Source organism: Phyllobates terribilis, unplaced genomic scaffold, assembly GCF_046119375.1.
Source record: "Phyllobates terribilis strain yellow unplaced genomic scaffold, ASM4611937v1 Scaffold_9__5_contigs__length_417890890, whole genome shotgun sequence".
NCBI classification, from domain to species: domain Eukaryota; kingdom Metazoa; phylum Chordata; class Amphibia; order Anura; family Dendrobatidae; genus Phyllobates; species Phyllobates terribilis.
This window is the reverse complement of record NW_027362769.1, coordinates 59,609,624-59,622,704: the sequence shown is the minus strand read 5'-3', so window position 1 is coordinate 59,622,704 and position 13,081 is coordinate 59,609,624. Positions and strand designations below refer to the sequence as shown.

At 40.9% G+C, this 13,081-nt stretch overlaps 1 protein-coding gene across 2 annotated transcripts in view; it reads right to left on the bottom strand.

Annotated features, from left to right (window-relative positions):
• Window positions 1–5,795: 5,795 nt before the first annotated feature.
• PLCL1 (phospholipase C like 1 (inactive)) overlaps window positions 5,796–13,081 on the bottom strand; it is a 397,791-nt gene continuing 390,505 nt past the window's right edge. For both annotated transcript variants that reach the window (XM_073646527.1, XM_073646528.1), the window contains exon 6: window positions 5,796–10,718. In XM_073646527.1, coding sequence (XP_073502628.1) covers window positions 10,536–10,718 — 183 coding nt within the window. In that variant the 3' untranslated portion in view covers window positions 5,796–10,535. The remainder of the gene's footprint in view (window positions 10,719–13,081) is intronic.

The window sequence follows — 13,081 nt, the reverse complement described above, 5'->3', positions numbered from 1 at the left end:
GGAAATATTTTTGAGCTGGAGGCGACAAGAGGTGGCGAGAGCTTGGATGTGGGGTTTGAAGGACAGGGCAGAGTCAAGGGTTACTCCAAGGCAGCGGATTGCCGGTACAGGGGAAAGTGTGATGTAATTTATTGTGATAGAAAGATCAGGTGGGAAAGATATGCGAGATGGGAAAAAGATGATGAGTTCAGTTTTGTCCACATTGAGCTTGAGGAAGCGAGAGGAGATGAAGGAGGATATGGCTGATAGACATGCTGAGATTCTGGACAGCAGAGAGGTGACATCAGGACCAGAGAGCGTACAGATGGTACTGGAAGCCATGGGATTTTATGAGCTGTCCCAGGCCAAGGGTATAGATTGAGAAGAGTAGGGGTCCTAGGACAGAGCCTTGAGGGACTCCAACAGAGAGGGTGCGGGATGAGGAGGTAGTGTGGGAGTGGGAGACGCTAAATGTGTGGTTGGAAAGGTATGAGGAAACCCAAGATAGGGCAATGTTATACAGCTTAGGAGGCAGAGTGTGGTATATACAGCATAGGAGGCTGAGTGCGGTATATACATCATAGGAGGTAGAGACTGCTACATATACTAATGAAGGCTCCATTTTGAGACTTACCCAGATCCTGATGAGGGGGGGGCAGTGAGGAGCAGATTCCATGATGACACCATGGACACAGCAGAGCGTGAACTCAGCCCACAGAAAAACTTCCTGATGCTGGTAGTTGCCAGCGTCAAACATGGTAAAGTCCCTGTGTGCACCGCGGTGGCGTCATGAGTGCATGCGTGAGTTACACTTTCCTGTACTTAAAGGGACGGCGGCAGAAAACCAGAGCTGGTGGCCCACTTTTTAGATCTGTGCTGCAGCAGATGGCCTCTCCAGACCTCCCAAATGTTGCGATCAATATTGATTGTGGCATTTAGGGGGTTAAACAGCCAGTGGCGGCCCGGGCACCACTCCTAGCGGGGACACTTGGGGCTCGGCTATCACATAAGCCGTATAGGTATGTCAAAGCTCGTGAAGGGGTTATTTTTGAACGTGCAAACCGTGATTCCATCTGTATCTATAGGAACATTTAATGCTTTTGCTATATTTTTGTATCCTTTTCCTTGTGACAGGCAATGATCTCTCCTATTAACTTTTTGGACAACAAAATTAACAACTCAAGAGTATTAGTAAACTGGAGGCCATTGCTGGTGAGGAATGCCAGCACAATTTCAGTAGGTTATAACAGCCAAAGGGTTGCTCTACTACAGTAAATACTAATAACACCTCTCTTATATAGCTCTGAGACTGCAGGATTTATTAAAAGTGGAATTTTATGTTGTATTTGTTCAATTGGTTTATTGGTTTGCAATTTTTGCTAATGAATTGCTAAGAAATCTAATTTGCATTGGGGGAGTTTAATAATTTTTATTAAAACTGTAAGTACTAATTGTATACTTGTAAACTTGATACTGTATTTGGCAATTTTACTTAAAAATTTGGCAACTTTTTGTCTATGCTTTAAAAGATGTTTTTAAACTTTAAGAGGAATAAAACCAGATCTCAAATTATCTATACACTGACAAGACGTATTACAAGCCCTTATTTACTGCATGTGATGGGGGTAATTGGTGACAGTATATGTCTCTGTAGATCCAGTGGGATGACATATGCCTGTCTCAACATACTATAGCATGCAGTGTGGTTTTCAATCTTTATTAGCCCGTTGGTTACATATCCTGATCCAGGCTAACCAGCCAGTTTATATATATCCGTCATCATAAAGCATCGCTATAAAACCTGAAAAACTGATCACAACAGTACAACATATTTTGTTTTATTGATAGTTTTATTCTCAGTAATGTGCAAAATAACATGTTAGTGTTAATCATGAAACAAAGTTAAAGGATATGGACCCCTTCAGTGACATTGTTTTTACTTAAGTGCATGTATTGTTGGCTTAAAATCATTTGTATTTATCATTGGTTTTATTAAAAATATTGCATTTTTTTTGGCTGCTAAAATATTGCACTGCCTATTGCTGGCTGCTAAATGAGTTGACTGAGAATCTGTCAGTTATTTTGATGATAGAGTTATAAATTTAAACTTCCTTCTTTTGGGTGCTTCTCTGCTGAGATACATGAATCACAAAGTTCTACTCACTTTTATGTGGTCTAAAATCAGCTGTGAAGATCTCAAAAAAGGAAGATAAGGGCGCAGACAGACGGCTGTATTTGTTGTGTGAGGATCGCATAGAAGCGCACGGACTGGCCCGACACCTCTCCTGACCGGAGCTTGACAGCGTGATGTATTTCTATGCAGCTGTCATGCTCAGGTCAAGAGAGCCGACGGTCAGTCCGAGGATTGCAATTTGATCCTCGCACAAGAAATATTGTCGTCTGTCTGCCCCCTAATAGTTGAACTCTCCCATCAGAAGAAGCTCACTGACGAATTTTCAGTTAACTTACTCTGCTTCCAGCAATAGGCATTGCAACACAGACTTTATTTTAGCAGATAAATGGTACAAAACGTTTAATGAACGCTAATCAACATGTTAGGCTATGGGTTAAACTAGATGGACTTAGTCTTCCTTCAACCTTAAAAACTATGTTACTATGTAATTGCAAAAAAAATCTTTTCAGCCAAAAAGTCAAGCATTTAAGTAAAAAAAAATTGTGCCTAATAGTGTCCATATTGTATAAGAATAAATTAACCCCATCACTGCCAAGAAATCTGTTAATGTTAAGCAGACCTTCAAGGGTACAAGGGGATTAACACAAAGATAAACGAAAAAAATCAGAACAAAATATTAAATTATCACTTCAGTTCAGAAAGTTAGCACATTATATCTCTCAATCAAATACATTAAAAAGGTAGCTTTTCAAAATAAAAGCCGTGCTCTTCAATAAATAGATTTGTATTTTATCTTGCTTAGAGAACACACAGCCCCAATAACTCTTCTGAAGCCTGGTAGGAAGTCTATGCTCGGAGTTTCAAGGTGGTCCTGATCCCACTGAGACAAAATATTGTATCAGTATACCCTTCTAATGTAATAAGGCAAAACTCACAAGCGGTAAGAAACATTTACTATCCTGACATTTTGTGGGAAGGGATTTGGTTTGAAACTCAGGCTTGGTTACGTTTCGTTCCTCCTGGCATCATAATAGTTGAATGAGCACATTAATATCACACTCAAGAAAGTACCAAAGAGATGTAGGTAGTCAGAGGCAGGAGCTAGAACTACTCACAATGAATTCTAACACCGTGACAGGTTTACATCAGAGAACAACTCTGCACTGAATACACATGGCTGCATTTTCAAACAACGTTCAGGATGGACTTCTATGCCATAAGAATAGCCATTAAATGATCTACCAATTAAAGGTCCAAGAGTACAACTGTCCATAGGGTATAGGGTGACAGACCATGGAGTTCATCTACTTTGTCCTAAAATTTTCTAGAATACAGAAAGCTACGCAGGCCAAAGCATTCCCTGTCACCAGGCACTTTACAGTGACAACAAGAGTGCTATCATGAGGTCATCATGAGCTTCAAGTGTGACATCTACAGCCTAAAAGATGGTCCATCAGAGGTGCCTAATCCTTATGGTGAGCACAAATCTGGTACATACTACAAACTATCAACACTATTTTGGAGAGGACTTCTAATAATAAAGGTATGCTGTTCCGTGGCATGACTTCACAGTTTGATCTGTGTCCGTAAGAAATGATCAGGACCGAATGAAGCTTGAAATCTGTCATCCAAACAACTGGTAAGTGTTTTGCAACCTCTTTTGTCTTTCAAGGATCAGCAATGCACAAACAAAAACTTCTAATTTTACAACTTCAATTTGAAAGGTTACCTGGGGGTGCACCATCCATGAAGTGAGGGGAGAACATTCTCATTAATTCCTTACTATGACAGCAGTTCTAATTTAAGAAGCAAATTGTCTCTTCAGAGAGGAAGAGGACTTGGAATCCTTAAAGCCAATATGGACTCTTTAGAGAGTCTTGCCACATGATTTAGGTTAAAAGCAAAACCAAACAATCTATTTGCATACACGTGTTTCAGGGGGTTTGCTCCTCATCAAGGCACAGCAGGAGGTCTGATTTGGCTGAATGAGAGGCCTATGACAAGGATCTAAGGGGTAATGTCTATTGTTCGGGAGAGTGACATGTCAGGCATATCACTCTGCACAAGGAGAGACGTTAATTTCAGAGTTATATAGGCACCATTTATCTTACAAATACCACGGTGTTCCCCATATAAATATATTTCCCGCTTTTAAAAATACTAAAAGTAATTGATTTATAAACAACAATACAGTAAACAAAAGTTTTACTAAGACTAGCAAGGGGTCTGATACTCTGGCTGAAATACATAAAGATGCTTTTTAAATAGTTAGATGCTTTGCCACACAGTGTAGTATGCCTGTGGCAAGTCTGAGGAGACTGAAAATTGATTGAAATGCATAACTGGACTGGACTAGGCATGGACTTATTTCTTAAGATTAAACTTTGTAACATGTTATATTTGGATTCAGAATAAAGTTTTAAGTTAAGAAATGATGGATCAGAGAAATTTATGGACACGTTATTACCCTGTAAGCCAACAAGGGATCCATATACTCTAGTCTGCAGATGAGAAATCAGTATGTTTCGTTTCTTGCATACCATGTGGATATTGTGAACACCATATTGCTTTATCTCAATCAATGTCAGGCCCCACTCTTCCAGACACACATCAAGGCATTAAAGAGTTTGTCTAGTACAGTGTTTCCCAAACCCCGTCCTCATGGCCCCCAACACATCATGTTTTCAGGATTTCCTTAGTATTGCATAGGTGAGAGAACCTGTGTCACAGGTGTGTCAGATGTGACAGACAGTCGCCCTGCAGTTGGTTGCAGAAGATCTCGTTTGGCATTACAGACACCTTCTTGAATCTGTCTCACTCTAGGACCCAGCGGCTACCTCCCTCCTGCTAATTGACACCCAGGCCTGGGTGTTTAAATACTTTCTGTTTGCAGCAGGGTGGTGTCGGTGATATTCACATGTTTCCTTGTGAAGGCTTGGTGCTGTTGCAGTCTGCTTACTTTCTCTCTGGTGCTAGGAGGACTTTTGGTGTAATCTCTCTGAAGTCGGCTCAAGCTAAGTTACTTTTCCCCATGTTTGTCTCCCTTGTTATTTTTAGTTGCTAGTGGGGACTGACTAGTGCTTATCCCCCCCTTCCCTAGCCAGGGCCAAGCACTAGGGAAATACAGGGCTTTGGTTCCTGTGCGGCGATTGGTGAGGAACCAATACAGGGACGGACAATAGAGGAGTCAGGGTGACATCAGATCAGCCTAGGAGGTCTCCACTCCCCCTTACCCTAGCGTCTGGGCTCCCTTTCCCTCTTCCCTTTGTGTTGCACTTAGTCTTTCCCACACCTTGCGTGACAACCTGTGACAGTTTCTGATACCTTAATAATAATTCTATTACCTGTGCAATACTAAGGAAAACCTGAAAACATGACATGTTGGGGGGCATGAGGACTGGAGTTTGGGAAACACTGGTTTCCCAAAGCACATGATGGCATTGGTCCATCACAAAATTGTACAATAATAATTACCAGTAGGATACAAATTTTGAAAAAGAGGGATCAGGGTGTATTAATAATGTTTTTTCAGACACTTTTAGTTGATATTTCCATAAATCTTTGATACCATGGGTAAAGCGTACATGGCTGTATGCACTCGCCAACAAACGTCTATGTAGGAGGGACAGAGTCTAGAATTTTTGATTATGGCAAAGCCAACAATATTTGAACCCCCTGTAAGAACATAGAAAAAAAAACAGGAAGCAAAAGCTTTTACAATGTTTAGAAAACACATAGAATGATTATGTGATTTTATATTTTTGCAGTAGCAGCAGCCCTCGAACATATAGTTAAATGGGGACCCTAAAAATATTTTTCATTACATATTGATAGAAGGTTCACTCTTCTGACACTGTGCATTACATAATATGGGTTATTATGTGGCTCTTCTATATAGCACACCAAAAAGGTTTCATTTTATATCGTTTGAGTCAATTTTGAGCAGTTAGCTATATAGTATTTTTAATTTTAAAGGAAATTAGCCTTCTAAGCCGCCTATATGGGAATGTAAGTCATAAGAAGCTGAATAAAATGTTCCTTGATATCTGTGATCCGATTATTCTCTTATTCCAGAGAAATCGAGGTTTTTCTTATATGTAAATGATCTCTTCCAAGACTGTGGGCCGGGCACTGATCTGCATGAGAATCTGCCTTCAGAGATTATTTTTAATAAAAGAGAAAGTTACCAGTGTGAGACAAGTAACTAACACAGAACAGTAGAACTGAACTTTCATTTCTTACAAACACATTTTTTGCAGCTCTCAAAGCTCTGCTGAATGGTCACAATATTGTAACCCTGTCTGCCTGTGAGATGAAAGCTGAAGATGAGAATCCTGCAGATGTGTTAGGTATAATCACACACAGCTCTACAGTGAGATCATGGGAGCCGAAAGCGGCCATTACACATCGTCCCCTTCAAGTAAAATAATCTCTGGAGGCCAATTCTCATGCAGATTAGTGTCTGGCCCATAGTCTGGAGCAGCTCATTTATATATAAGGAAAATGTGTATTTCTCTAGAATTAGACACTGGATTAAAGTTATCAAGGTATCATTTTATTCAGCTTTCTATGACCTGTGTGCCCATATAGACTGCTTAGGACTGTTCATCCTACTGACAGATGCCCTTAAAGTAATTGGGATCCTATTGGAATGTTCTACTTTTGCGTCTTTTCCCTTTATTATACAATATGATATTACAAAGAACATTTTGTATGTCTCAGTCATGTACTATCAGGCTGCATCTGGAACATTGTGGGATTCTTCTGCCCTTCTTAAACTGCATAGGGACTAATTTATATTCATCAATAAAGGTTAAGAACAAGTGTTTGGCTGCATTCACAAGCAGCAGTTATGTTGTGTCTTTTAACCGTAATTGCCTGTGCCACACAGTTTCCCTGCACTATCACTTAATCTTGCAAGGAAACCGTTGTTCCACTTGTGAGACTATGTGGCCAATTATAATTGCTGCACAGCTTTTCGAGTGACACAGCAGTTTCCCTGCAAGATCAAATAATTGTGCAAGGCAACGGTGAAAAGATGCAGCACAGGCTATTGCAGGTTGAAAGACAACAGCGTGACTGACGCATCTGAACGCAGCCTTAGGGTTCATGCAGACGGCCATAGATTCTCGGGCCAATTAATAACATTCTGTTCAAACTCTGATCAGAGTGTCAGCATAGTGTGATCCAAATCTCTCGGATTAGAGAATCGGAGCACACTGTGAGGAGAAGATGGAGAACCACATATTTCTATCTTCTCCATTATGTCAGTGAGTGGAAATCAGATGGCACTCAGGTGTCGTCCTAGTTCAGTCCGATGGTTTCCACGCACTCTTTGACTTGCATGGCCGAGTGCGATCCAAATATTGGATCAAACTCGGTCATGCGGAAATTTTTTCCTCGGATAGGCTCTGTCCGAGGACAAAACTGGACATGTGCACGGCCCAATAGACTAACATTTGTCCGGTTACGATCTGATGTTTTGTCGGATCGCACTTGAACCAATGCGCTTGTGTTGAGCCTAGCCTAGGAGTCACATTTTTGAAGAAGTGGGAGTTTTTGTAGCTTTTTACAGTAAATCATAAGAATATATTCAATCAGGTTCCTGGGAGTGAGTGTGTCTTAACGGGGTTGTTGGCAAGCAGTACTTATTACAGGTAACTAACAGTATGTAATATATACACTGTTAGGATTTGGACCTACTGGTCGATTTGTGCGCATGTCATGCGACTGCATGCATGCAATTTGCATACTTACGGTCGTGCTGACTAGCTTCTTATCCTCTTCTCTCAATCTTCTATTTTGCGGTCATCAAGTAAAATGATTAAAACAAACTGTAGCTAGTTTATAGCTATAGTTTGTTTTAATATCTTGAAAAATATTTTAAGCTGCTTTAATTTGTAAAACATAACTTAAAAGGATTTTCATATGAGCAAAAAAAAAATCAGCTATCCACAAGTATATGATTCCTATGGCCTCACCCCTGAGGTTCCCATTTATCAATATAATGGAAGTCCTAAATGGTGGTTAGACAATTCCTTCTCAATAGTAATATAATAATAATCTTTATTTTCATAGCGCCAACATATTCCGCAGCACTTTACAATGACATTGTGTTGAGACCTCCTTTCTAGAGATTGTTGGGGATCCAAGAAGTGGGGCTCACACAGCTGTCTATAATTTATTAATGATCTTGTGGATAGATGAAAAATGTTTTGTCCAGGGAGTCACTTAAAATTGTGTTATCCACAATAGGCTCTTATACATAAATAATTACGGAATTGTGTGGTTCTCTACTGTAATTTAAACTGCTTGCCAACTTAACAGTTGTCATAACTAATCCCTCACATAGAGCAATACTCAATTCTAGAAGTGGATTTGTAGTTTGTAAAACAGCAGGTGAGTAAAAGTCCATTTAGATGAAACGATAATCATGTAAACAATCGTTACGATTAGAATAAGCTATTTACTCCAGACAAGTTTTTACATTTTAGTATAAGCGTGTAAAGAAGTTGTTCATCTTTGATCATTTAGTCGCTGAATTAAATGTCATTCACTGTATTTACACTGGAACAGAACGATTTCCATTTCCATTGAACAATCAATGAGCGATCAATGATAATTTTCCAAGCATTTTTCGCCATATTCAGGCGCTCTCCCTATTTACATTATACAGTTATCGCGCACACACAATGAGTCGTAAGCATTTAAATAGTAATGATTATCAGCTAGTCTAAATGGGCCTTCAATTTTAGAGATGAAAATCATATGAACAACACTTCTATGAAAGTTTTGTATGTATTCAGCAATTGTTCAGAAGTAGAAGATATTTTACTTGTATTTATTCTCCGCAAATACTTTTATCATGATTTGGTAACTCCTAGCCTGAGTAGATTTCCTATACAGGATAGGAGAAGTTTTGCTCTTCTCCACTGTAAAGGGGATGGGAAAACATAGCTCAAAGAACAAATTTGCCCTGGATGTACACCCCTTTGTATCCTCATTTATCACAGATACCCATGCATCAACCTTTTAAGGAGCTTTTGGTTCAGACTGTGCATTATGGATTTTATGTATAGGAAGATAGAAAAAACACTAGTTCTATCCACATTTGTTATGACATTGCCATTTGAAGTCCTTTGAATAGGTTGCTTACTTTTGGAAACCACCCTTTAAAAAAAATATCCTAAAATACCTCATATACATTGAAGTATTGGCAAGATGAGGCCACTGTCTAATGCACATGGAGACCTCTGACTCTTCCCTGGCAGAAGATTCGGGGAGGATAAGGGTTGGATTCAGATGCCAGGCCCTTTTGTTTTCCAGGAGATAAGCCGCTTCAAGAGATGTCCGGCAGCGTCTTCCCCTTCTATCCTACAAAGCACATGAATGCTCAGTCTGTGTGTAACACTTCAGTTCTTCTATAGTGATTCTGCAGGAAAACCAAACACTATTCAAACTACATCTATTTGCTTGGGGTCTCCGCAGCAATGTGGTATCCAATTTTTCGGGAAACCCTTCTAATAAAATGGGATTGCACAACATGAACATCCCTGAATAACCGTCACACTGAGATGCCCTTCTGTGGCTCACTGGACTAGGGTGAGTAGCTCTCTATAGAAGTCATTCGCATTATTGCACTCATGTAGGCATGTGACTGCTGTTTCTTATGGGCTAGCTATGTACCTAAGCAACTAACAAATACACTTTGTTAAATTGAGGAACATCACATGATCCAGGTAACATAGAACTGAAAGTTTATCTCCACTAGAGATCTTCTTACTAACTATTAAAAAGGTAAAATGTTAAATTATTACTTAAGGTGAAATAGAGTCAAAAGCAGAATATAGTCTTTTTCTCATAAAATAGCCAGTGTTAAAAGCATGATGGGTGCTTGGTTTCTTTTCCCAGAAATCTTCAGAAAGCCCTGGGTTATGTTGGGTTCACATGATCAGTCCCTGGATTTTACACACTCTAGCAGCCATAAATTACTAACTAATCTCTGTTATTCCAAACACACACATCATGAGGAACAGAGAGAATACCTTTTCTGTCACTATGGGTATATATAGTGTCCTTGGTAATCAGTTCATCACTGGGAGGCCTCAGAGCATCCTAATAGGGACCATCTATTTCTGCTGAAAAGACCCTGCTTGGTACTGTAAATATAATGGATACTAAATGGCACAACTGGAAATTTTCATTTCAAGCCTTTGTGGTCAGTGTTAAAAAATCCTCTTCACACATTCATTCACTATTACAAAAAAATTGTAGGCATAATTGTGAAGGTGAGGTTGAAACAGAAACCACAAGAAAGGCTACTATCTTGGTTTGGAATGTTTCTAAACTGGTGGATATCTGACTACTCTTCGACACCTGACCCCAGCTCTGGTAGGCCAAATGTCAAAGCAGATTTTCTTCCTCACAAGCGGCCATTTTCTTCCCCGGTATCTTTCTCTTCAATTGCTTCTAGGCCTCGTTTGGACTTTGAATCAGTTGCTGTGCTTGAAGCTTTGCTTAGACCACTGGAAAGACAAGCCTGCTGGATTTGTCTCATGTTCTCCATTGCTTCATTTTTGGCATTCTTCAGTAAATCTCCCTGGCCCTGAAGATGAACAAGAAAAAGTTTACCAATGACACCACAAATTCAATGTTATACCTGGTCAGGTTAAAGAGAATTTTCATACAGTAAAACATCACTAGTAAACAAATATACATATGTGGATTTGTCTGGACTAAGACATCAGATCTCAGATATCAAGGTATCATTTTATTCAGCTCTCTATGACCTGAGTGTCCACATAGACGGCTTAGGAGTTGTGCAAATGGAATAGACAATAGATGTAAATTATTGGCAATTATCAAGACACACTCAATAAAAGAGTGGTTCTGCAGGTGGGGACCACAGACCACATCTCAGTACCAATGCTTTCTGGTTGATGTTTTGGTCACTTTTGAATGTTGGTTGTGCTTTCACACTTGTGGTAGCATGAGACGGACCCTACAACCTACAGAAGTTGCTCAGGTAGTGCAGCTCATCTAGGATGGCACATCAATGCAAGCTGTGGCAAGAAGGTTTGCGGTGTCTGTCAGCGTAGTGTCCAGAGGCTGGAAGCGCTACCAGGAGACAGGCCAGTACACCAGACGTGGAGGGGGCCATAAGAGGGCAACAACCCAGCAACAGGACCGCTACCTCCGCTTTTGTGCAAGAGAGAACAGGAGGAGCACTGCCAGAGCCCTGCATAATGACCTCCAGCAGGCCACAAATGTGCATGTGTCTGCAGAAATGGTTAGAAACCAACTCCATGAGGGTGGTATGAAGGCCCGACGTCCACAGATGGGGGTTGTGCTCACAGCCCAACACCGTGCAGGACGCTTGGCATTTGACACAGAACACCAGGATTGGCAAAGTCGCCACTGGCGCCCTCTCTTCACAGATGAAAGCAGGTTCACACTGAGCACATGTGACAGACGTGACAGATTCTGGAGACGCCTGGAGAGCGATCTGCTGCCTGCAACATCCTTCAGCATGACCGTTTTGGCAGTGGGTCGGTAATGGTGTGGGGTGGCATTTTTTTGGAGCGCCGCACAGCCCTCCATGTGCTTGCCAGAGGTAACCTGACTGCCATTAGGTACCGAGATGAGATCCTCAGACACCTTGTGAGACCATATGCTGGTGCAGTTGGCCCTGGGTTCCTCCTAATGCAGGACAATGCCAGACCTCATGTGGCTGGAGTGTGTCAGCAGTTCCTGCAAAACTAAGGCATTGATGCTATGGACTGGCCCGCCTGTTCCCCAGACCTGAATCCGATTGAGCACATCTGGGACATCATGTCTCGCTCCATCCACCACAAACTGTCCAGGAGTTGGCGGATGCTTTAGTCCAGGTCTGGGAGGAGAACCCACAGGAGGCCATCTGCAACCTCATCAGGAGCATACCCAGGCATTGTAGGGAGGTCATACAGGCACGTGGAGGCCACACACATTACTGAGCCTCATTTTGACTTGTTTTAAGGACATTACATCAAAGTTGGATCAGCCTGTAGTGTGTTTTTCCACTTTAATTTTGGGGGTGACTCGAAATCCAGGCCTCCATTGGTTAATAAATTTGATTTCCATTGATGATTTTTGTGTGATTTTGTTGTCAGCACAATCAACTTTGTACAGAACAAAGTATTCAATGAGAATATTTCATTCATTCAGATCTAGGATGTGTTATTTGAGTGTTCCCTTTATTTTTTTGAGCAGTGTACATAGCATAAGGGTCCCCAACCTGTGGCTCGCAGGCCCAAGATCTGTGGCTGGTGGCTTTTTGACAGCTTGGAGAATTAGCATCAGGTATAGCACTCAGCTATGAAGAGCGGGTGTCCTAATGGTGACTTTTCTGAGTAACCGTGCACATAAGAGAAGATCTAGATGTGCAAAGTGGATGGGTGTGAGAAATAAATATATAAAAAGTCAGTAATACTTTTTTGGAGGAAATAATAAGTTATATAGTTTTACATATTATGCTGTATAGTTTGAGAATTGTCCCAAAAAAAATCACATGATCATTAGAACCAATGGAGTTGTTCTACTTGTTCTCAGGGAAAAGGTTAAACAAACAGGCTCACTCATCAGTACCACTTATCTTTGCAAAATTGTTGTAATTCTGCCACATTGGAGAGTTTCCAAGCATGAACCACATTTTTAAGGTCATGCCACAGCATCTCAATCGGATTAAGTTCAGGACTTTGACCAGGCCACTGCAAAGTCTTAATTTTGTTTTCCTTGGGCCATTCAGAGGTGGAGTTGCTGGTGTGTTTTGGATCATTGTCCTGCTGCATAACCCAAGTGCGCTTCAGCTTGAGGTCACGAACAGATGGCCTGACATTCTCGTTCAGGATTTTATGGTAGACAGTAGAATTCATGGTTCCATTTATCACAGCAAGTCTTCCAGGTCGTGAAGCAGAAAAACATCACCAGACC